The sequence below is a fragment of the Melospiza melodia genome (assembly GCF_035770615.1).
Source record: "Melospiza melodia melodia isolate bMelMel2 chromosome 7 unlocalized genomic scaffold, bMelMel2.pri SUPER_7_unloc_1, whole genome shotgun sequence".
In the NCBI taxonomy this organism is placed as follows: Eukaryota; Metazoa; Chordata; class Aves; order Passeriformes; family Passerellidae; genus Melospiza; species Melospiza melodia.
The window spans coordinates 9,019,872-9,044,150 of record NW_026948497.1 but is presented as its reverse complement, the minus strand read 5'-3'; the positions used below and the strand labels follow the sequence as shown (position 1 = coordinate 9,044,150).

Here is a 24,279-nt window from a genome sequence, read left to right as displayed (position 1 = left end):
ACCTACTCTACACACTGTGTATGAAGTATAGGGGACAATTCAGAACAATGTTCTCACCTCGCTGGCAACTGCCAAGCAAACCTCACCAAGTCTACTAAGCAGGACCTCTGAATGGGACCCAGCCAGGTGTCTGATGGTGAAGAGTCCCTCCTCCTTCAGCTCCCTGAAAGGCAGAAGATTGATTTTTCTCTCCACCAAGGCAGCACCCTCTGAAATGACCAGGCTGGCAGCTCAGTTGAACAATGGGAGGTGCTTTTCAAGGGGTGCTTAATGAAATCATGGAACGCGTTGCCCCAGGATGCTGTGGCTGTCAAAAGCATTCACAAACCCAAGAGGCAAAGAGAGGGGTTTTAGAGTGGCCATTTGAGAAGACAGCCTTTCTGAAATCTCTGGCACATGAGGCCCCTCTGTCACTGCTTCCTAGGAGCTGTGAGACCGGGCCATGCTGCTGTTTGTTGTCGCCTCCCTGTACCTGTCCCTGAGACACAGTGCCACCGGGCTGTTATTGGGGCATTTTCCTTCTTTGCCAGCCCCAGCAGGCATTCAGCAGGGAGAGTCTGCTCTGCCACTCTGGAGCTGAGTTTCCACTCTGTGATCTCAGCCTCTCTGTCACCCCCTCCACTCCCCCTCACACATTCCCCAAAAAAGCAGCAGGATGTCTGCTGGGACCACCTCAGCCTGCGGGAAGGCCAAGTGGGTCCTGGCCTTTCCTGACCCACAGCACAGCTTTCTTTCATCCCAGCATGGAAATATAAAAACTGTATTATCACATCACACAGAGGGCCAGGAGCTTTTTATTTTGGCTGCAAGTGTCCACAGGGCATTGGGGAAGAGGAGAAAAAGAGTGTTTTGCAACAAGCAACCCGGCTACTTAGGCAGGATGGTAGGAAAAGTGTCTGGGAGCTGCTTTTTAGGACTTTGGTTGTTCTGCTGAAGCTTCTGACAGAGCTGGTGGGCAGATTCCAGAGCTGTGGAGAGTTCCTGGGAAATTTGTCCTTGGATATGCCTACGAATGCTCTCCCAGCCATGAACTGCCATCCGTGTCCTGTCCATATGTTACTGCCTTGACTGTTGAGTGTCTGAGGTGCCTCTTGAGCCTGCTGTGGACCTCCTTCACCAAGGAATGGATTGTGATACAACATCCCTTTCTGCTTTTGTTTGGGCACTGACAGAGCCTGGACCACTCTGGCTCGAGCTTGGGCTCTGGCCAAGCAAGATTGCTGACAGTGTTTATATCTATCACAGAACCACATTTGTCTAAAATTACTTTTTAGTATGGAAGTCACTTATGGATGTTGGACTCATCAGGTACTGCTGGGACATTATGCATAGCTCAGGGAAGAGTGTGATTGTTAGTAAATTCTGTCCTGTTCAAGTGTGGTCTGTTGGCCATGAAGAGAAAGTTTCTGTGACTCTGAGTCTCAGCAGTTCCTGATCCCTCAAAAGACAAAAACCTGATGAGTTTTGGCTCCGTCTCCAGTGGTGGCACTTGGACATCACTCCACATCCAGAACAGAGCTCCCTTGTCCCAGAAAGTCCCTGGCAATGCAGGGATGAAGGAAACAGGACAGGCTGTGGGGATCAGGGGCAGGGCAGAGCCAGGGAAAAGAATGACTTTTGCATTTGATGGAGCTGTGACTTGCCTTGGCTTTGTTGGCTGACAAAAAATGAACATCCCTCTGTGTCTCGGGCAGCTCCTTCTCCAAGGAAAGCAGGTGGGAGCTGGAGCCAAGGAGCTGAAAGCTGCAGGTGCAGCCTGGGCTGGAGGGAGCTCAGATTTGCACAAGGCTGCTCTGAGTGCCAGGGCTTGGATGGGGGAAATGGTGGCGTGGGGGTAGGGACAGAGTCTGATTGATTGTCAGCCAGGAAGGGTCTTGATTTCATATTTATTCAAACTGCATGAGGAGGTCCTTGGATTCAGTGTCAGCTGGAGATAGGATGTATCAATAAATTAACAGGGAGAAGAAACCTAAATTGGACCTAGGAAATCTTTGCTGGGGTTCCAGGGGAGGCAAGGCTGGAGACCTGCCCCCTCCTCCCCCACATGAAATTTTTTGCAGCCAACAATCTCCTCCAGTCTCTCACAACAGGCAATGCTGGAGGTGAAATTCCTATTCTGGCCATGGCATCTGGATGAGAAGGAAAATTATTTTCCATAGGAAGGAAAGCAGAGCGTCCCTCTGTTTGGAAGGCCGGTGAAAGCCTCACTAGGCCAAGGCCAGACAGACTTGTCAGGAATGGCATATTTTGTCTGGGAGCAGTCTTTGCATTTAGGGAATTTTGGAGGTGAAAGCCCAATCTCAGCCATGGCCACCTGGAGAAGCAGGACAGTTCTTTTTCATAGGAGGGAAAGCACAGAGCCTTCCCCAATGTTTTAGGGACAGATGAGAGGTGACCCTTGTTAAACCATTACCTGCCAGACTTGTCCTGGAAATATTCCTTTTGGAACAATTCCTGGATATAAGGAAATTTGGAGGTGAAATCCCAGTTTTGGGCATGGATGCTTGGAGGAGAAGGAGAGTTCTTTTTCTATAGGAAGGAAAGCACAGAGCCCCAGTGTTTCATTAGCAGAAGAGACAACTGAGTTCTTGATGGTCTTGGCACCAAGGGGTATCGCATTCCATGGGGTCCAGCAGTGTCACAATGGTCCCAATGATTCCATGAGGCCTTGCAGTGTCACAATGGTCTCCATGGTTCCACAGGCCCCACAATGTCACTTGACTCCTCTATTCCATGAGCCCTGCAATGTCACAATGGACCTTTGGCTCCATGGGGTGTCACAGTGTCCCACTGGCCCCTTGGTTCCATGATACCCCAAAGTGTCACAATGGTCTCCACAGTTCCAAGAGGCCCCGCGGTGTCACAATGGACCTTGGTTTGTTGGGGCCTCTCAGTGTCACACTCCATGGAGCCACACAGCTGGCAAGCCACACATGGAATAGATGTGTGTGGTTCCATGGAATGTAGGGATCATTGTGACACTGGTGGTGGGACCTGGGGGCACAGGGGACCCCACTGTGCATGAGCACGGTTGGACTGCTCTGGGGGGAGCTGTGAGGGGGGCCAGGGCAGAGTGACCTCCCCAGTGACCTCACACAGCCCCTGTGATGTCACACAGCATCGTGTGATGTCACACAACTGCTCTGTGATGTCACAGAAGACTCTGATATAAAAAAAATAATCACACAGTGATGTCACTGTCTGTTCTGTGATGTCACAGCCTGCTCCATGATATTACACAGCCACCCAGTGTTGTCACAACCCACTCTCTGATATCACAGAGACACCCTCTATAATGGCAGGATCTGCTCTATGGCCTCACACCCTACTCTACAATGTCACAGCCAACTCTGTGATGCCACAAAGCCCTCTCTGTGATGTCATACTGCCGCTCTATAATATCACAGCACACACTTTCACATCAAAGCCTGCACTATTACATCATACAGCCATACAATGGGGTCACAGCCTACTCTGTGATGTCACAGAATCCCCTCTATGATGCTGTAGCTGTTCAATGACCTCACGCAACAACCTCTGTGATGTCACAGCCCAATCTGTGATCTCACACAGCCCACTCTGGCCTGTCACACAGCCCCTTGCTGACATCACAACTGCTCTGTGCCTCTATGACACAGCCACAGAGGTGCTGCTGTGACACAGCCCCCTCGGGGCCATCCCACAGCCCCTGCCAGTGCTGAGCCCCTGTGAGCTCTGTCTGTGCCCTGCTGGTGTCCCTGAGGGGCCCTGGCAGTGCCCCAGCCCTGCTGGGCGGTGCACAGGAGCTGCTCCTGGCCAGAGCTGTCTCTCTGCAGCGCTGCCCTTGCCAGGAGCTGCCTCTGGGCCAGGAGCCCAGCCCAGCTCAGCAGCACAGACACAGCACAGGGACTTCAATGACCCTCTGGGTCCTCGGTGGTCTTTGCATCAGACCCAGTCCCTCAGAGTGTGCTCAAAGAACTTCTCAAGAACTCAAAGTCAGGTAGAAACAGTGAAGTTTCTTATACTTTAAAGAGATCCCTGTGAGGGATATGACTGAAAAAATGTCCCCAGGTTCCAGTCAGAGCAGAACCCTGGAAGCACTGGTGACAGGCAAGGACAAGTAAGGCAAAGGTGTCTCTGGTGCTGAGCACACCTGGATGTGTTTCAGGAATGCAAAGGGCCAAGGCCTGAGCCCCAGCCCCTGGCCAGGCAGATCCTGTCCCTCCCTCCTTGCTCAGGGCTCTTCCTGGGATGGGCACTGGCATGTGGGGCTGGGCAATGGCAAGGGCAGGAGCATGGGGCGGCCCCTGCCAGGCTGCTGAGCAGGGACAAGGAGGCAATGAGGCCCCAGCCCTGCAAGGGTCATATGTCCCCACGTGGCCTCAGGCCCAGGCCCAGCAGCCATGGCCAAAGTGCTGCCCAAGTTGGCTCTGGCAGGGCTTTCTTGCAGCTGCTGCCCATCCCTGTGCCCTGTGCAGCCCAGGCTGTCCCACGCTGTCCCTGCCCTGCGTTTCTGTCCCTGCAGGCTGTCGGCATCCCCCGGCTGCCCCACCTGGCTGGGCCCTTCCTTTGCACTCAGCTCTGCCTCCTGCCTGCCTCTGCCTCGTCACACAAAGCCTTGGCCTTGATATCAAAAGGATTAATTCAATTTTTACTGTGCCTGTGAACTTTTAGCAAAGGAACAAGGCATGCAGGGGCTGCTTTCACAGCAAGGATGGTTGGAAGAAAAGACATCTGGCTCAAAATGTAGCGACAGAAAATCGAAGGACTGAATCTGGGAACTTGGGGTGGGTTTTATGGAAATGAGTAAATTGTAATACACACTAACTGATGCTGGTAGAATAACATGTCCACATAAGGTTAGAAGTTATCCCTCACTAGACCTCAGGCCTGAATAAATGATCCCCTCTTAAAAAGCAAATTAGTGTTAACCGGTCTTATTCGGATATTTTGGAGATTTGGTGATGGCGAGGCCTCACAGAACAAGGAGTCAACTGTTACACTGAGTACACTCATGGAACAAAGGGTCCATTGTGACACAGCAGAACCCCATGGAACCAAAATCCATTTTGGCACCTTGGGGCCACATGGAAGCAATGGTGAATTGCGATACGGCGGATCCAAGGAGACCATTGTGACCCTGAGAAACCTCTTGCAACCAAGGGGCCATTGTGACACAGCAAGGCCTGGTGGAACCATGGGTCCGTTGTTAAACTGCAGAACCTCACGGAACCATGGTTGCCGTGTTCTACTGCGGAACCTCATGGAACCAAGGGTCCATGGTGACACTGCAGAACCAAGGAGACTGCTGCTGGCAGTGTGAGAGCTCATGGAACCAGAAGTCCATTATGACACAGCAAGGCATCATGGAGCCAAGGGTCCCTTGTTAAACTGTGTGCCCTCATGGAACCATAAGCCATTGTGACACAGCGTGGCCACACGGAGCCAAGGGGCCACTGTGACACTGCGGATCCAATGAGACCATTGGGACTGAGGAACTTCATGGAACCAAGAATCCATTGTTCCACTGTGGGGCCCTGTGGAACCAAGGGGAGCACAGGGACATTGTGGGGCCTTATGGAATAATGGAGACTGTTCTGACACTTTGGGACCCACTGGAACCAAGGGGCCTGTAGAGCATGGCAGGGCCTGGTGGAATCAAGGGGACTGCAGGGAACACTGTGCGTGTCCATGGGATGAAGGGTCCATTCTGACACAGTGGGACCAAGGATACCATTGGGACACTCTGGGGCATCATGGAACCAAAGGTCCATTGTGACACAGCTGGGCCTCATGGAACCATGGAGGCCATTTTAACACTCGGAGGCCTTGTGGAACCAAAGGGCCATTGTGGCACTTCAGAGCCTTGTGAAGCCAAGAGGACTATAGTGACACTGTGGGGCTCCATGAAACCAGTGGTCTGTGGTGACACTGCAAGGCCTTATGGGGTCATGGAGACCATTCTGACACTACAAGGCCTCATGGAAGCAAGGAACCATTGTGACACTGTGGGGTCTTGGCAGGCCAAGGGGCAGTTGTCACACTGTGTGGCACCATGGAACCAAGGAGTCCAATGTGACACTCCAGGGCCCCATGGAAAGAAGGATTCATGGAACAGTGCAGGACCCCATGGAACCAAAGTCCTTTGGGACACTGCGGAGCCTCATGGAATCCTGGAGGCCATGATGACACTTGGAGGCCTCGTTGAATCAAGGGGCTCTGCAGAGCCTCATGGAACCAAGGAGACCCTTCTGACATTGTGAGTCCCCATGGAACCAAGGGTCCATTGTGAGTCCCCATGGAACCAAGGGTCCATTGTGATAGTGCAGCACGAAGGAGACCCCTGTGACACTGCCAGCCCTCATGGAAGCCAGGGACCATTGTGATACAGGGGACCTCATAGAACCAAAGGAGCATTGTGACACAGCAAAGCCTCATGGAACCAAGGGCACAATAGTGACACTGTGGGGCTCCAAGGGACCAAGGGGGAATTCTTAAAGTGCAGAATCAATGAGACCATTGTGACACTATGAGGCATCATGGAACCAAAGGCCTTTTTCACACAGGAGGACTTCATGGAACCATGGAGGCCATTTTCATACTTTGAGGCCTTGAGAAACCAAAGGGCCATTGTGGCACTTTGTGCCTCCATGGAACCATGGAGTCCATTGTGACACTCTGAGGCCCTGTTGGGCCAAAGGGCAATTGTCACACTGTGTGGCACCATGGAACCAAGGGACCATTGTGACACTACAGGGCCCCATGGACTTAAGGATTCTTGGAACAATGTGGGACTCATGGAATCAAAGGTCCATTGTGACTTTGCGGGGCCTCATGGAATTAAGGGAGGACAATTGTGATACTGTGGTGCTCCAGACAAAGGGGCAATTGTGATACAGCTGGGCCTCATGGAACCATGGGAGACCGATATGACACATGGGGCCTCATGGAAACAAAGGAGCACTGTGACACAGCAAGGCCTCAATGAACCAAGTGGAGCCAATTGTGACACTGTGGGGCTCTATGGGACAAAGGGGCTATTCTGACACCGGCTCAGGGAGTCATGGGTCCATAGTGACACAGCAAGGCCTTGTGGAACCAAGGAGACCATTGTGACATCATGGAAACTCATGGAACCAAGGGTCCATTGTTAGAGCCCACAACCAAGGAGACCATTGTGACAGTACAGAACCTCAAGGGACCAAGATTCCATTGTATGCAGTGGAACCAAGGAACCACTGTGACACAGCAGGGCCACATGGAACCAATGGTCCATGGAGATACTAAGGATCCAAGGCGACCATGGTGATGCAGTGGAACCTCGTGGAACCAAGGGGCCATTGTGAAACTGTGGGGGGCCCGTGGAACCAAATATCCATGGTGACACAGTGAGGCTGCTTGTGACCAATTGTCCATTGTGACACTGCAGATCCAAGACACCAGGGTGACACTCTGGCAGTTGATGGAACCAAGGGGCTGTTGTGACACACCAAGGCCTCGTGGAACCAAGGAGAGCATTGTGGCAGTGCAGAACCAAGGAGGCCATTTTGACAGTACGGAACCCAGTGGAACCAAGGGGCCATTGTGAAACTGTGGGGTACAATGGAGTCAAGGACACCACTGATACTGAAATCTACTGGATAGAAACTTTTGAACACAGTTTGGAGTATTTGAAAGCAGGTATTCTTTATTACAGCATGGTGGTCACTTGGGCCATCCTTCATCCATTGGAGTGCACTGAGCATCAAATAAACAGAGTTTTTATCACACACACTGATTATGTATTCATTTGCTATCTCCACTTCCTCTGAGTTTATTTGACATAGTTGCACCCCTTATCACAAATCCTTTCATGGTTCTTTGGGTTTGTCTTCAACATCCATTGTCCTTTTTAGGTGGCTGTTCTTTGACCCCTCCTTTTGAGTAAGGGCAATATTATTGTTTTGCATAACTTCTGTTTTGTCAGCCTTGCAGAGCTGAGCTGGCATCCTGCTTGCATTTCTTGGGACTTCTGTTTGCCAAAGGTACATCCTCAATTAGTTTCTCCAAGGCTGGGCTGTTCTGTTCTACTGTTCTTGACAAGAGTAAATGTTGTTCTGTTCTCCTGTCCTTGTCTCAGTGCTCACCCCGCATGAGGCATCTGCAACCCCCCAACCTATGGGCCTGGGGTGGGCAAGTGTTCCTGGGGAACAGGGATGGGACAGCTGGGCTGGACTGACCCAAGGGATGTTCCATTCCATGTCACACCATGATCAGCAATCAACTGAGAGAAGCAGAGGTGCAAGTAGGGTACGGGATTAATTTCTTATTTAAGATGTTTTTCTTTCAAAACAGCACCTACACATACAGGATCCTCTCCTGCCACAAGGTGGTTAAATATTTTCTGCTGATAGGAGACTTCTTGTGAATTTGCTTTTCTTCTTTTTTTGACCTTTTCTTTTTGTGGTTAGTTTGTTTGTGTGGTTTTTGTGTTGTTGTGGGTGGGTCATGCTTTGGTTTTTTTGACTGGGTTTGGGGTTTGTATTTTTTGTTTGGGTTTGGGTTTTTCCCTATTGAACTGCCTTTCTTCTGTTGTATAAGTTTTTTCTGCCCTTTCTTGTAGCTTGCTTGCCACCTGATGGCAAGACAAATTTACCCAACTCAATCATCTTGCCCAATTACATTTTGCAGTCACCATTTACTAGATGACTTCAGTCACAGACTCCCTGCAATTTGGCAGCATCCACAAAGGAATTGAAAGTACATTTCATGCCATTTTAGAGACAATAGAAATATTCCACAGTGGTGGCCAAGGGCTGGTCACTGAGGGATGTCACCAGCGCATGGCTGCCAAGAAGACTCTATACCATAGATGACATTTGACCCTCAATGTTCAGCCAAATTCCTACCCAGCCCATATTCCACTCCTTCAGCCCAGCTCTCTCCAGTCTGGCTCTGAGGAGACCACAGCAGACCCTGTCCCAGGCCTGGCTGAACTCTGGGCACACAACATCCCCTCCTTTTGCCTCCCGTGTGGGTTCTGCAGTCCCTGCCCTGTCCTGCCAGTGCCTGGAATGGCTGCAGGAGGAGTTGCCACATCCCCTTCCCTGATGAGCCTGACCAGGCTGTGACTCTTCCAGTCCCCCTCCCTGCCCTGTGTGCAGACTGGTTCCATGTCTGTCCTTCCCAAGTGCCCAGGACTCTCTGGGATGGCTCTGGCCTTTCCAAGGGCTTTGAGAGAGGTCCCACAGTGACACTTCCCAGCCTTCTCAACAGCCCTGATACCAAAAAGCTGTTCCAGTGGAGTGCCCAGGACACAGCCCTGTTCAGTTGTCCCTGTCATGAGGGTCAGTTTTTATGGGTGACTCCGGTGTGTTATTCCCCCACTCAGAGCTGCCCTGAGCACTTTTCTCAGTGCCTCTCTAAGCCCATCCTTTCTGCTCCACAGACTGTAGATGAGAGGATTCAGCAGGGGGGAGGACTGTGTTTAAAAAATGCTCTGTCAGAATGTCTCAGGAGACACAACTGATCTGGGCACTGGTGACACTGAAAATCATGAGGATGCCCCAGAAAACTGAGGCACTGCAAAGTAAAAGGAGGAGATAGAGAAAACCTTCCCCAGCCATCGGCCCTGGCACAAGCTGCAGATCCCCAGGAAGGTTCAGCACAGACCATTCACCATCAGATGGGCACTGGCCACCCACAAGGAAAGCCTGACCCAGACCTGAGTCCCTTGTAGGTGAAACTGGGACCCTGATCTGATCCCACTGAGACCTGGGAGAACAATAAGCCTCTTTAGAATCCATCCCTTGGCATGTTCTTGAGACAGACTGTGGCAGAAGCCCTCAGGCACTGGGCTTCTGGAGATCCCTTTGCTGATGGCAGTGCTGGAATGGAGGTCAGCTCTCTCACAAAAGCTGTCATTGCGGTCCCTGCTTCCAGAGCTCTCAGACCTCAGAGCACAACAAGGGCTCCAAAGGGGAGTGTGGAGGAGCTGAGAGGAGCTCTGAAAAGATCATATGCTGGTGCTCCCTGTCTGTGCTGCTGTGCTGCAAAGCATCACAGTCTCGGTGGAAAGGGTAGTAGAGAAAGCATTTGAAGCAGGGTCCTTTATTTTGTTTAAAAAACCAAAGCACAATTCCCAATTTTAAAAAATCTCTGAGTCAAATTCAAGAGGAAAACACTTAAATAGAAGAGGGATGAATAATAAGATTATGTTGTGATCAAGATAATCACAAGAAAAACAAAACTATCCACCCACCACACTACCAATACCTGAAAAGGTAGACTGAGCCTGTAATGAGTTACACTCTAAATCTTATGCTACACAAAAGGAGTATTTTATTCCTTCTGAAAAGCATCCAGTCATCATTTTTCTTATGCCATGCTTGAGCTCCTGGTTCCTCAGGCTGTAGATGAGGGGGTTCAGGGCTGGAGGCACAACTGAGTACAGAACTGACAGGGCCAGATTGAGGTGTGGGGAGGAGATGGAGGGGGGCTTCAAGTGTGCAAATATATCAGTGCTGAGGAACAGAGAGACCACGGCCAGATGAGGGAGGCAGGTGGAAAAGGCTTTGTGCCGTCCCTGCTCAGAGGGGATCCTCAGCACAGCCCTGAAGATCTGCACATAGGAGAAAACCATGAACACAAAACAACCAAATAACAGAAAAGCACTAACTACAATGAGCCCAAGTTCCCTGAGGTAGGATTTGGAGCAGGAGAGCTTGAGGATCTTGAGGATTTCACAGAAGAACTGGCCCAGGGCATTGCCATGGCACAGGGGCAGGGAAAATGTATTGGCTGTGTGCAGCAGAGCATTGAAAAAGGCACTGGCCCAGGCAGCTGCTGCCATGTGGGCACAAGCTCTGCTGCCCAGGAGGGTCCCGTAGTGCAGGGGTTTGCAGATGGACACGTAGCGGTCGTAGCACATGATGGTCAGGAGGGAAAATTCTGCAGAAATGAAAAATACAAACAGAAAGAACTGTGCAGCACATCCTGTGTAGGAGATGTTCCTGGTGTCCCAGAGGGAATTGTGCATGGCTTTGGGGACAGTGGTGCAGATCATGCCCAGGTCGCTGAGGGCCAGGTTGAGCAGGAAGAAGAACATGGGCGTGTGCAGGTGGTGGCCACAGGCTACAGCGCTGATGATGAGGCCGTTGCCCAGGAGGGCAGCCAGGGTGATGCCCAGCAAGAGGCAGAAGTGCAGGAGCTGCAGCTGCCGCGTGTCTGCCAATGCCAGCAGGAGGAAGTGGCTGATGGAGCTGCTGTTGCACATTTGTTCATTTTGGCATCGTGGGCTGTTGAAAGAAGATGCTGATAAGCTGGGAAAGAATTAATTGTTTATACTTATCCTTTTTTATTACAAATCCCCTCAAATATACTTCCTTTTTTTGGGAATTTGCCGAACCTTTTTATCTCTGAGCTGAGGTTTGTGCTGCTGCCTTGTCTTCCGCATTGCTCTGTGCCAGAGCACTGGGGAGCCCAGAGGGAAAACAGGGCTCCCTGTGCCCCTGCACAATCAGACCCACTCGTCCCACACAGGTGCGCTTTGCTCATTTTACCTCTCACTATTTCACGCTGATTGCACTTATAACTTGATTGAACAAAAAAGTGGAACTTTTGAATGCTCCAGTTTAAAAATAATTTTCTCCAAATCCTTCTCTCTTTCCCTGTCCACCTCAATGGAAGGGATACCAAGCGTTGGTCTGGCTCTCTGCTTCCTGAAGTTGTGCCTACTGGGAGCAGTTTCTCCATATCCAAGCCTTGTCCCTGCCAGTGCTGCCAGAGCCCAGCACAGCCCCGGGGGCTCAGCTCTACCCTGCAGACCCCTCCCAGCACAGGGCACTGCCCAGGGGCATCTCCCTGGCAGCAGGGCCTTAAGTGCAGGCCAGAAAGAGATGCTGCAAGCCAAGGGGCTGCTGCTGCTGTCTGTAGGGAGAGGAGGCTGAGAAGGCACTTTCTGAGGGTGATCTGAGGCACGTCTTCTGATGCCCAGGGTGACAGTGCAGGAGTCTCAGTGACACGGGCAAAGCTGACAGCCCCTTTCCCTTCCCTTTAGGAGAAAGCTGAGAGCAGCCCTGGCCATGCAGCACCATCTCCAGAGCAGGAGGAATCTGCCCTGATGGGGGTGGCTCCTTCCACCTCCAACTTCTCCCTTGCAGCGTCCATGGGGAGCTGCCAGGCCGGCTGAGAGCTGCCCCTGGACGGTGGCACATGCCCTGGGCTGGCCAAGAGCCCTGAGGGCTGCAGGAGCTGCTCTGCAGGACAGCCCTGGGCAGCCCTGGCTGCAGCCCCAGCTTCACCCCCTGCAGCCATCCCTGGCAGCAGGAGCCGACCTGCCCTGTCCCTCCGACGGTGCCCAGGGCAGCCCTGCTCTGCAGCACATCCTCCTCCTCCTGCTCCTGTGGCACAGAGAAACTGGGAGAGTCCTCCTGACACATCCCCCAGGCTGTGGGGTGTGCTGGCTTCAGAAGATCCCTCCAGGAGCACAGGGGACATTGCCCTGCCCCCACACACTCACCATGCACAGGGCTGTGAAGATCTTTCCCCAAGTGAAGTCTTAGCTCAATGTCTTCCCAATCCTGATTGCTTTCTGCCTGGCTCCTGTCCCCTCAGTGCCTGCAGGCAGAGCCCTCAGCCCTGCTGGACTGGGGGAGGAGCTGGCCCTGGCAAAAGCTGTTCCTTTAAAGCTCAACAGCACAGACACAGCACAAGGACCTTAATGAGCCTCTTGGGGATTTGGTGCTGTTTACATCAGACTCAGTCCCTGAGAGAGTGCTCAAAAACTTCTCAAGAACTCAAAATTAAATTGAAACTCTGAAGCTTCTTGAAGTTTTAATGGTTCCCACTGAGGAACACGACTGAGAAAGTGTCGCCAAGTTCCGGTTAGTGCAGAACACTGGAGGCAGTGATGACAGCTGGGCACAAAAAAGTCAATGGTGTCTCTGGTGCTGAGCACACCTGGATGTGTTTGAGGAATGCAAAGGGCCAAGGCCTGAGCCCCAGCCCCTGGCCAGGCAGATCCTGTCCCTCCCTCCTTGCTCAGGGCTCTTCTTGGGATGGGCACTGGCATGTGGGGATGTGCAATGGCAAGGGCAGGAGCATGGGGCGGCCCCTGGCAGGCTGCTGAGCAGGGACAAGGAGGCAACGAGGCCCCAGGCCTGCAAGGGTCACTTGTCTCCTGCTCCTGCCTCAGGCCCAGGCCCAGCAGCCATGGCCAAAGTGCTGCCCAAGTTGGCTCTGGCAGGGCTGTCTTGCAGCTGCTGCCCATCCCTGTGCCCTGTGCAGCCCAGGCTGTCCCACGCTGTCCCTGCCCTGCGTTTCTGTCCCTGCAGGCTGTCGGCATCCCCCGGCTGCCCCACCTGGCTGGGCCCTTCCTCTGCTGACAGCTCTGCCTCCTGCCTGCCTTCTGCCTGCCCACACAGAGCCTGGGGCTGACCCAGGCTCCTTCTGGGGGATGTGCTCTTCCTGTTCCACAGCCCTGCCCTGGGAAGGAAATTCCTTTCCATAGCAAGGCCTGGTGGAACCATGGGTCCATTGTGACACTGCAGAACATCACGGAACCAAGGGGATCGTGTTCTACTGCAGAACCTCATGGAACCAAGGGTCCATGGTGACACTGCAGAACCAAGGAGACTGCTGCTGGCAGTGTGAGAGCTCATGGAACCAGAAGTCCATTGTGACACAGCAAGGCCTGATGGAACCAAGGGTCCCTTGTTAAACTTTGTGGCCTCATGGAACCATGAGCCATCGTGACCCAGCAGGGCCTCATGGAACCATGGAGGCCATTTTTACACTTGGAGGCCTTGAGAAACCAAAAGGCCATTGTAGCACTTCAGAACCTTGTGGAGCCAAGGGGACCACAGTGACATTGTGGGGCTCCATGTAACCAATGGTCTGTTGTGACACTGCAAGGCCTTATGGGATCATGCAGACCATTGTGACACTAGAAGGCCTCATGGAAGCAAGGAACCATTGTGACATTGTGTGGGCTTGGCAGGCCAAGGGGCAGTTGTCACACTGTGTGGCACCATGGAACCAAGGAGGCCATTGTGACACTCCAGGGCCCCATGGAACTAAGGATCCATGGAACAGTGGAGGACCCCATGGAATTAAAGGTCCATTGGGACATTGCAGGCCTCATGGAATCCTGGAGGCCATGATGACACTTGGAGGCCTCGTTGAATCAAGGGGCTCTGCAGGGCCTCATGGAACCAAGGAGACCCTTCTGACATTGTGAGTCCCTATGGAACCAAGGGTTCATTGTGACACTGCAGCACCAAGGAGACCCCTGTGACACTGCCAGGCCTCATGGAAGCAAGGGACCATTGTGACACTGTGAAGACCCATGGAAACAAGAGGCCAGTGGGTCACATCTGGGCCTGATGGAACCAAGGATCCAATATGACACCACCACTGTGACACGCAGGGCCCCATGGAAACAAGGGAACAGGGAACAGGTCTGTTTGGCTTGGCCTGACTGGTCCAACTGCCCTTGGCATGTCGAGGGTCTCTTCTCATGTACCCCTGAAACCCTGGGGCTCTGGGCTTTCCTTCAAATGGAAAAGAACTGCCTTTCTCATTCAAGCATCAATGGCCAAAATGGGATTCCCCCTCCAAAATTCTCAACATCCAGGGATTGCTTCCAGACAAAAGCTGCCATTACAGACAGGTCTGGCTGCCCTTGTCTTCTTTAGAGCTGACTCTCACCTGCCTTCAAACACTGAGGCTCAGTGCTTTCCTTCCTATGGAAAAGAACCGTCTCTCCTGCCCAGGTGGCCATATCTGAATTTGGTATTTTTCCTCCAAAATTCCTATGTTCAAGGGGTTTTCCTCCCAGACAAAAGCTCCCAGGACAGACAGCTCTGGCTGGCCTTGGCCTCTGGTGGTTGCCTGAATTCTGCCCTGAAACACTGGGGCTCTGCCCTTTCCATCCTAAGGGAAAAGATGGCACCTTCTACTCCAGGTGCCCTTGGCTGAAACTGGGATTCCACCTTCAAAAGTCCGATATCCAATTATTGCTCCTACACAAAAGCTGACATTACAGACAGGTCTGGCTGGCCTTGGTCTCTGGTGCCTGCAGTTCATCAGCCCCTGAAGCACTGGGGTTCTGTGCTTTCCTTCCTATGGAAAAGATTCTTCTTATTTCTCAATGGCCAAAATTGCTACTCCTCCTAAAATATTAATTACATGAAAGGTTTCTCCCAGACAAAACCTGCCAGCTCTCCCTGGTGTACTGGGCTCTGATGGCCACCTGTCATCTACCCCTGAAACACTGGGGCTCTCTGCCTTCCTTCCCATGGAAATAGAACAGTCTCCTTGTCCAGGGGCCGCGGCCAAATTTGAGATCTGGCCCCTACATTTCATATATCCAAGGATAGCTCCAAATCAAAAGCTGCCAGGAGAGATGAGTCTGGCTGGCTTGGCCTCCCAGGGGCTGCTTCTCATCTACCATCAAACCCTGGGGCTCTCTGCTTTCCTTCAGATGCAAAAGAAAGGGCCTTTTCATCAAGGGACCAGCGGCCAAAACTTGTATTCTACCTCCCAAATTCTGTGTATCCAAGGATTTCTCTCAGGCACAAGCTGCAATTCCAGCAAGGTCTGGCTCGCCTTGGCCCTTGGTGGCTGCTGCTCATCTGCCCCTGAAACACTGGGCCTCTGCTTTCTTACCAATGGAAGAGAATCGTTGTTCACATTAAAGTGCCCATGGGCAAAACTGAAATTCGGCCTAAAAAATTCCATCTATACAAGGATTGCTCCAAGGAAAAAGTAGCCAGGACACAAAGGTCTGACTGGTCTTGTCCTGAGGTGATTTTCTTAGACTATGAGCAGAATGTTTTCATTTGCCAATACCTTGGAGAGGGCTGAGAGATCTCCCAAGGTGGGGTTTGGAGGCCTCAAGCACATGAGCACAATATAGGGACAAAGCATCACTGTGCTCAGTGGGGTGGAGACTGAGGACAGCAGAGGAGAGCCCTGGGAGGGACTGGACAGTGGTTTCAGAGATGGTGGCTCCTTTTGACATAGTAGAGAACAGACAAAGAAAGAATTAATGCAAAGGGCAGATAGGGAGGGCCAGACAGGACCCAAAGAGAAAGGAACTTCCCTGCCAGGGCAGGGCTGTGGCACAGCACATCCCCCAGAAGGAGCCTGGGTCAGCCCCAGGCTCTGTGTGGGCGGGCAGAGGCAGGCAGGAGGCAGAGCTGTCAGCACAGGAAGGGCCCAGCCAGGTGGGGCAGCCGGGGGATGCCGACAGCCTGCAGGGACAGAGGCGCAGGGCAGGGACACCGTGGGACAGCCTGGGCTGCACAGGGCACAGGGAAAGGCAACAGCTGCAAGACAGCCCTGCCAGAGCCAACTTGGGCAGCACTTTGGCCATGGCTGCTGGGCCTGGGCCTGAGGCAGGAGCAGGAGACAAGTGACCCTTGCAGGCCTGGGGCCTCGTTGCCTCCTTGTCCCTGCTCAGCAGCCTGCCAGGGGCCGCCCCATGCTCCTGCCCTTGCCATTGCCCATCCCCACATGCCAGTGCCCATCCCGGGAAGAGCCCTGAGCAAGGAGGGAGGGACAGGATCTGCCTGGCCAGGGGCTGGGGCTCAGGCTTTGCCCTTTGAATTCCTGAAACACATCCAGGTATGCTCAGCACCAGAGACACATTTGCCTTGCTTGTCCCCAGCTGTCATCACTGCCTCCAGTGTTCTGCTCTAACTGGAACCTGGGGACACTTTGTGACTTGTGTTCCTCAGTGGGACCCATAAGAACTTCAAGAAACTTTGGAGTTTAAATTAAACTTTGATTTATTGAGAAGTTTTCTGAACACTCTCTCAGGGACTGAGTCTGATGTAAACAACACCAAAGCCCTGAGAGGGTCATTAAAATCCTTGTGCTGTGTCTATGCTGCTGAGCTGGGCTGGGCTTCTGGCCCAGAGGCAGCTCCTTGAAAACCAAGAAGAGCTTCAAAAAGACATTTCTGCTGAGGAGCAGCTCCTCTCCTAACCCAGCAGGGCTGGGGCACTGCCTGCAGCCACCCCAGGCACAGCACAGAGGCACAGAGAGCTTCAATCAGGCAGGGCTGGGAAGGGGCTGAGAAGTGCCTGGGGCAGAATCACTGCCAGCCATTGGCACAGGAACCTCTGGCTGAAGGACAATGCAGCTGCAGCTCCTCCAGTGATCTCCTAAAGCTGGAACATCCTAATGCCTACAGACTCTGTGAGTAAAACTCTGAATATTCCTGGTGCAGGGGAGGTGAAATGTCCATGAAGCTTTGACATGCTGAGGAATGCTGGTCGTCATAAAATATTTCCAATACAAAGATTTCATTAAAAATTAGGACATTTCCAAAGACTTTGTATTCCGTTTCCTAATATTGGAGAACAGCAGGGACCGGGGGGATTAATAATAAAGATTGATTATGAATTATTAATTATGAAATTTTAAAAGTTCACAAGACATTGGAACTGTTATTTTTTGTGTTCTGTAGATTCACAGGAGATCCCCAATGTACTTTCAGCCATTCTGCCCATGGGCAGCACCAGAATCCCCTCTGTTGGACCCATCAGGCTCAGTCTGAGCTGTCCTTTGTCCCACGTGCAAACAGAACCTGCCCCCAGCCAGTGCCCTGCAAACAGGCAGGGTTCTGTCAGGCCAAGGAGAGGGCACAGAGATTTGGGGTCTGTGAGTGTTGGCATGGAGAGATCAGGCACAGGGAAACACCTGCAGGAGGAAAACCTCCAGGAAGCAGAGAGAAGATCAGGCAAGGAGACAAAACAATACCCAGCAATGTTGTGGCAGGGAGAGTTTAGAGATGCCCACAGGATCCCCTCCAGTGCAGCCCCTCCCTCTGAACAAGCCCCCTCCCTCCTGTGCTCCAGCCCAGCCTCTGCCCTCAGGGCCGGGGCTCCAAGGCGTGCAGCCCCTCCTGTGCAGGCAGAGCTGTAGCAGAGCCGTGGGGCAGCTCTGCAGCCCCGGGCCCAGTTCCCTCTGCAGAGCACAGGACTGGGAGCAGCTGCCTGGCACTGGGGGCTCTGGCCGGGGGCACAGCTGGCTCAGGGTGATGCTGTCCCCAGGGCCCGGCTCTGGGCAATGCTGTCAGTGCAGCCAGGGAAGGAGCTGCACCTCCCTCAATCCAATGCCATCATAAGGACACCTGGAATCTCCCTGAGATTTCAGTCCAAGCTTTGAGCTTCAATCCAGGATACAAACCTGTCCTGTAGCATCTCTGCGTTATCTAAAAGCCCCACGGTGCGACACAGAAGGTCTATGATGAGAAAATGCTGTTGGGTTGGTGAAATGAGCCCCGTCCTGGGTACAAATGTGGGGCTGAGACCTTGAGAAGGGGATGGACATTTGGTGGACTGTGGGGATCCATCTGCTCTCAGCTTTGTCAGGATGGTTTTTAAAGGAAACATGGGAGGGTGATCATCCTCTGTCTGGGAAAGGTGATAGCCTAGAGAATCCTGGAACAGGACAGGGCAACAGACCTCCTTCCCTCCCTGTCCACTCACCACCTTGCCTCAGAGAACTCACTGTTCTCCCTGAGGGCAGCAGAAATGCAGAGAGTTTCTGACATCCAAAAATAATCAGCAGGGGAGAAGAAGAAAAGCTGTAAATAACACTAGTACATTTAAACAGACTTTACCATTCCTGTTCTCTGGCAGTGGGAGGGCAGATGCTGACAGGGCTGTCTGTGTTAACAGAGATTCAAAGTGGAACACGAGGACAGATCCCTGTGCCCCTGCTATGTCTGCACATCAAGGCTGAACTATAAAAACCTCTGTGTGTACCTGCCCCGAACCTGAAGTCCCAGTCAGGCAGCACCAGCCAGGGCTCCACACTTGGAGCTGAAGGAAAATCTGCTGGAAATTGAAAAGGGTGTGAGAGTGTTACAGGAGAAGGGCCTATGGAAATAGGCTTTGATTTTGCTGGAAGAAGTTTCTCCCAACCGGTCACTGACTTTTCTCCATGAACAGCTCCCAATGGCCAGAGAAATCAAATGTCCAACAGCAGCTCCATCAGCCACTTCCTCCTGCTGGCATTGGCAGACACGCGGCAGCTGCAGCTCCTGCACTTCTGCCTCTTGCTGGGCATCTCCCTGGCTGCCCTCCTGGGCAACGGCCTCATCATCAGCACCGTAGCCTGCGGCCACCACCTGCACACGCCCATGTTCTTCTTCCTGCTCAACCTGGCCCTCAGCGACCTGGGCATGATCTGCACCACTGTCCCCAAAGCCATGCACAATTCCCTCTGGGACACCAGGAACATCTCCCACACAGGATGTGCTGCACAGCTCTTTTTTTTTGTGTTTTTCATGTCATTAGAGCTTTCCCTCCTGACCATCATGTGCTACGACCGCTACGTGTCCATCTGCAAACCCCTGCACTCTGGGACCCTCCTGGGCAGCAGAGATTCTGCCCACATGGCAGCAGCTGCCTGGACCAGTTGCTTTCTTTATTCACTGCTGCACACAGCCAATACATTTTCCCTGCCCCTGTGCCATGGCAATGTGCTGGGCCAGTTCTTCTGTGAAATCCTCAAGATCCTCAAGCTCTCCTGCTCCAAATCCTACCTCAGGGAGCTTGGGCTTCTGGCTGTAAGTGTCTGTGTAGCCTCAAGCTGTTTTTTGTTCATTGTTTTCTCCTATGTGCAGATCTTCAGGGCTGTGCTGAGGATCCCCTCTGAGCAGGGACGGCACAAAGCCTTTTCCACCTGCCTCCCTCACCTGGCTGTGGTCTCCCTGTTTCTCAGCACTACCTTTTTTGCCTACCTGAAGCCCCCCTCCATCTCCTCCCCGTCCCTTGATCTAGCCCTGTCAGTTCTGTACTCAGTGGTGCCTCCAGCCCTGAACCCCCTCATCTACAGCCTGAGGAACCAGGAGCTCAAGGCTTCCATGTGGACACTGATGACTGGATGCTTTCAGAAACATTAAACTACTGGCCCGTTTCTGCCAATCACTTGTAATAAAAGTAATCTTCAATACTTCTTGTTAGTTCCACTTTAGAGCTTCTTTGTTGAAGTGAGGGGAGAATGACCATCCTTTGATATTTTGAACTCAAGTTTATTGATCGATCAGACAGTTTAAATAATAGTGTTAACGAACTTCATGCATATTCCAAAATCCAGGTTCATGATAGGCTAACAGAGAAAACTCTAACCACTCCTTTTGTTTTACAATACCGTTGATTGTTTACACAAAATAAAACCAGTGTTCCCACTGTGATATGAAAGGTTCCCAAAACTTCCATATCTGTTCCCAGGGTGCCATCTTTTCCCAGAGAGGGTGTTTCACTTGTTATGGGAAGACTGCCTGAGAACCTTATTGTTTATAAAGTGATGCCTGAAAGAGTCTAATTGTTTATAGAAATCAGGCTGGGAACTGCTTTTGGAACTGCTTCACAACTACCTTTTACTTTTCCCTCAATTGCATGGCTTCATGGCCTTTTTCTTTAAGCCATGCCTGAACTAAACTCTCCACACTTCCCCCGCTTTTTTCTTTGAGAGAAAGGAGGTTAGTTTGCCAGGTTTTCTCTATCATCCTACTAACCATCTTTTGGATACAGCTACAAAAGCAAGGTAATATAAGTAAAAGCAATAAGAGTACACCTAATATCCCTATAGCATATATTACAAGGTTTCTTAGCCATGGTCCCAATCCGAAACTTTTAAGCCACTCATCAATACCCAATCCTTCTTCTTCCTTAAGGCTGTTAAGCCCTAGCCGTAGCTCTTTTAACTTAGCATGAATAGATACAGAATGATCAGATAAGTTCATGCAACACATCCCTTCAAACTCTTCACACCCATGGCCTTGTGCTAATAGTAAGAAATCTATGGCAGCTCTATTTTGCAAAACAGCATGATTAACACTCTGTACATCTGCAGTTAACATATCTAATATCTGTGATGTCTTATTCAATTCACCCTTAGTCCAACACCCTATTTGTTTTGCTAAAGTCATTGTTTTGCTTGCAGCACCCCATGGTAGGAGAGCTGCAACCATCACTTGTTTAAATTTACTCCAGAACCATGGATCTCCTATTTGACTACAGTCTAAATTATGTAAGCTGCGCTTTTGCCTGTTTGTCTTATGACTTAATTGCATTAACACAGATATATTAGGGTGGCATAGTGATAACTTGCCTAAATAACAAGGTCCACCCTGAGGTTGGGCAGGTATGCCATTCCAGGCTCTATCTCCGCAAATTAGAAATATCCCTGTAGGTAATTTCTTAGGTGTCATGATGCTAGAGCCTTTACATTGGTTGTAAAGTTGTTTTAACACTATGTCTGGGCTTAGAGATGAATCTAGAGTAGCCCATGTTTGTTTATGCTGATTCATCTTTTGAGAATTAGAGTAATCAAAGCTGAACCACCCACCGTTGGAAGTGCTGGTCATGCTAGCATTTGCACTTCCGAAAAGCTCCAACTCCTCAGGTGGAGAATGCAAAGGAGTATTAAGTGATTGAATTGAAGGCATTGACGGTAGCCGTCACTCTGACTGGCAGTATACCCTTTCTGTGCAGGCAATTTAATATTTACCATACTGTGCATACATAAGGCCCGGTTATTAATAAGACTGCAGAATTCTTGAGGAGACCATACTGGAAGCCCTACCAAACATGTTCGAAAAGGGTTAGTGACTCCTCTGAGGCTGAGACAAAGAGATGACTGATTAATCTGCCTAGCAAGTGTTATCCATACATTATCTCTAGGTTGACTAAAATGTGTTACCTTTAATTCTTCAGCTACCACTACACCAAGCAATATAACAAAAGTAAACCTCATTTTCCTGGTTTTACTTTGACCTTCTTTTTCTTATCAGTTTTTAACCTTACTGTTCCCGAGACCTGAAGACCACACCTTTGTAACCTTCTAATGCAGTTATCTAATGCCTCCCAATATTACCAGTTAGATTGTGCCTGGGCCAGTCTGACCCTCGCTGCTGGGCCAAAGGCAGCAACTGCGGTGTATCACCCCAGAGATACCTTGGCTTGCTGGTGGTTGCAGCTAGGCACTGAACAAGTCCAGGCTTGTTAGGAACCCCGTTACCTCAGGAGGAATAGCTTCAAGCGATGGTGAAGAGAAAAAGGAGATGGATTCTGCTGGAGGGTTTAATGTCCAGAGGTTCATTCCATGGTTACAGAGGTCTGAACGTGAGGAGCTGCTCCAACAGAACCCCGGCCGCATGGTCTCATTCACCTTTTCAGCTCAGGGACAGGGGGAGGGGAGGTACAGGTGAGCCACCAACCAGGTGAGAGGGGGAGGGTCTCAGGGGAAGATGACACCCAGAAAGGCCAATGACCTCTGGGCATAGGGGCATCCTTTGAACTTGACCAACCACACGACGCCTTGCTGGAATGTTAAGCCTGATTGACAGGACTCACTCAGCATGGGGGCAAGGGGGAAGGGAGAGATGTATAGGGACACCTGGGAAAGTGACCTGGAAGGCCAAAATGGGACATTACAGCACACCACAACAATGCCTGATTGGGATCTCCTTTTATAGGCCCTACAACAGAATGTTGTGTTAAAGGCACCAGTTTTCTACACCTTACAGAGGCTATATATGATGCACTTTGAGCTTTAACCCTTTTCAAAATACACTGTACCTCCCACCGATAATAAGCCAAGATTTTCTGCTCACGCGATTCATAAAGATCTAAAGCTGAGGCAGTGTTTAGTCCTGTTTCATTCCGTAGTGCCCACTCCCAATTATGTTCCCAGGTATGTCTATGATTACAGGTATTACGCCATAAATGAAAAAGTGACAACTGATCTACCCAAAAGGTCTTATCACAACCCCCACAACACAGTGCAACCCAAACAGCACAATGTGGGCTGTGACATTCAAGACAGTTCTCTTTTGATGGTCCTTTTATATGGAAAGATGATAATGATTCAATAATGTCAATCAGTTCTCTGGTCGTCCGGCAACGGCTTTTATCCCAAAGGGTTAAAAGCACCCTCAGCTGAGCCACAAGGTCCCGCCTTATCAGGCATTACACGGTAGGTGGTAATTGGACTAAGAAAAGTAAGCTGTTAGCTGTTTTCATTCATGCGAACCTGGAGAGGAGGTGAGCGGCAAGTCTGAAAACGATCCTTTCTGTCCTTGAGATTTTCACATCCACCTTTTCCTTGGGTTTCTCAGAAAAGTTCAAAATCAGGTTTACAGTCTGTAATCTTTTAGTCATGTGGCTCAAATGGCATCAGCTGGGCAATTCTCAGTCCTTTTTTACTTTGGAGTGGTGAGAAAGCACTTAAAATATTTAACTTAGCAGACTTATTTGTAAATTAACAAAACTTAACTGGCTTCAAAATTCTATGGGCTAACTGTGTTACACTCTTTGCAACATAAGAATAGCCAATTCTAATAACTAAACAGTATTTTCAGCTAGCAAGGTTTCTCTGATGTTGAGAACAACACCCTGCCCACAAGTCATAAAATAAACGCCTATCGTAAAAGCATAAATCTATCTAACATCACTTAAACTTAATAGCACTTATACTTAAAATACTTAAACTTAAAATATTTAAACTTAATAGAACTTAACATTACTTAAATTTATCTTTACTTAAACCTAATAGATTTTTAAATCAACAGAACTTACATGTAAAATCTCTTAATTCTAACAAAACTTAACTATAACAAAACTTAACTGACTTTAAATTCTATACAACTTAAACTTAACGGAATCTAACTTAACTTAAACCTAATATACAATTTAAACTTAACAGACCTCGAACTTAACAGAAAATAAACTTAACAAACTTAACCTTAATAGTATTCAGCATTTAATAAATAATTTAACTTAAACTACTTAATAACAGATAACTTACTATAGACATAAAATATAGCATTCACTATAACTTACTTACAGGCCTGATTCTAAAATACTAAGCTAAAATAACTTTGTTCACGTGTTTGCTATAGCATTTCTATACCAAAAAGCACACTCACAACATCTCACTCATACAATCAGTCCAATACATCTTAACATTTTTAAACTTTTCAAAATATAATTTTAGAGTCTGATGTTACCCCAACTGAGCCATCCGGGCTTCTGATGTTAAAGTCTCTGCCAATACGGGTGATTTCAAGACAGCATAACCAATGCCGAGCCAAATCGGCCGAAATTTGACCCATGCATACAGTAGGCTGATTCCTGTTTCATAGTCTCTGCCAGGAAAAACATAAGTGCCTTTAACTTCGCTTGTTTACCATCACTGGTTTCTCAATTTCAACAGGGATCTTTTCCTTTTGTTGACAAAAGTTACATCCATTAGGCTGTTAGGTCCAAGACCGAGGCTCTTTGCCAGCCGCGGGGCGGA

At 50.3% G+C, this 24,279-nt stretch overlaps 1 protein-coding gene and 1 pseudogene across 1 annotated transcript; both read left to right on the top strand.

Annotated features, from left to right (window-relative positions):
• LOC134432822 (zinc finger protein 572-like) overlaps positions 1-24,279 on the top strand; it is a 487,328-nt pseudogene that overhangs the window by 413,322 nt on the left and 49,727 nt on the right.
• Positions 18,947-19,879, top strand: LOC134432779 (olfactory receptor 14C36-like). The gene has a single exon (XM_063181688.1). The coding sequence runs from the start codon at positions 18,947-18,949 to the stop codon at positions 19,877-19,879; it is 933 nt and encodes a 310-aa protein (XP_063037758.1).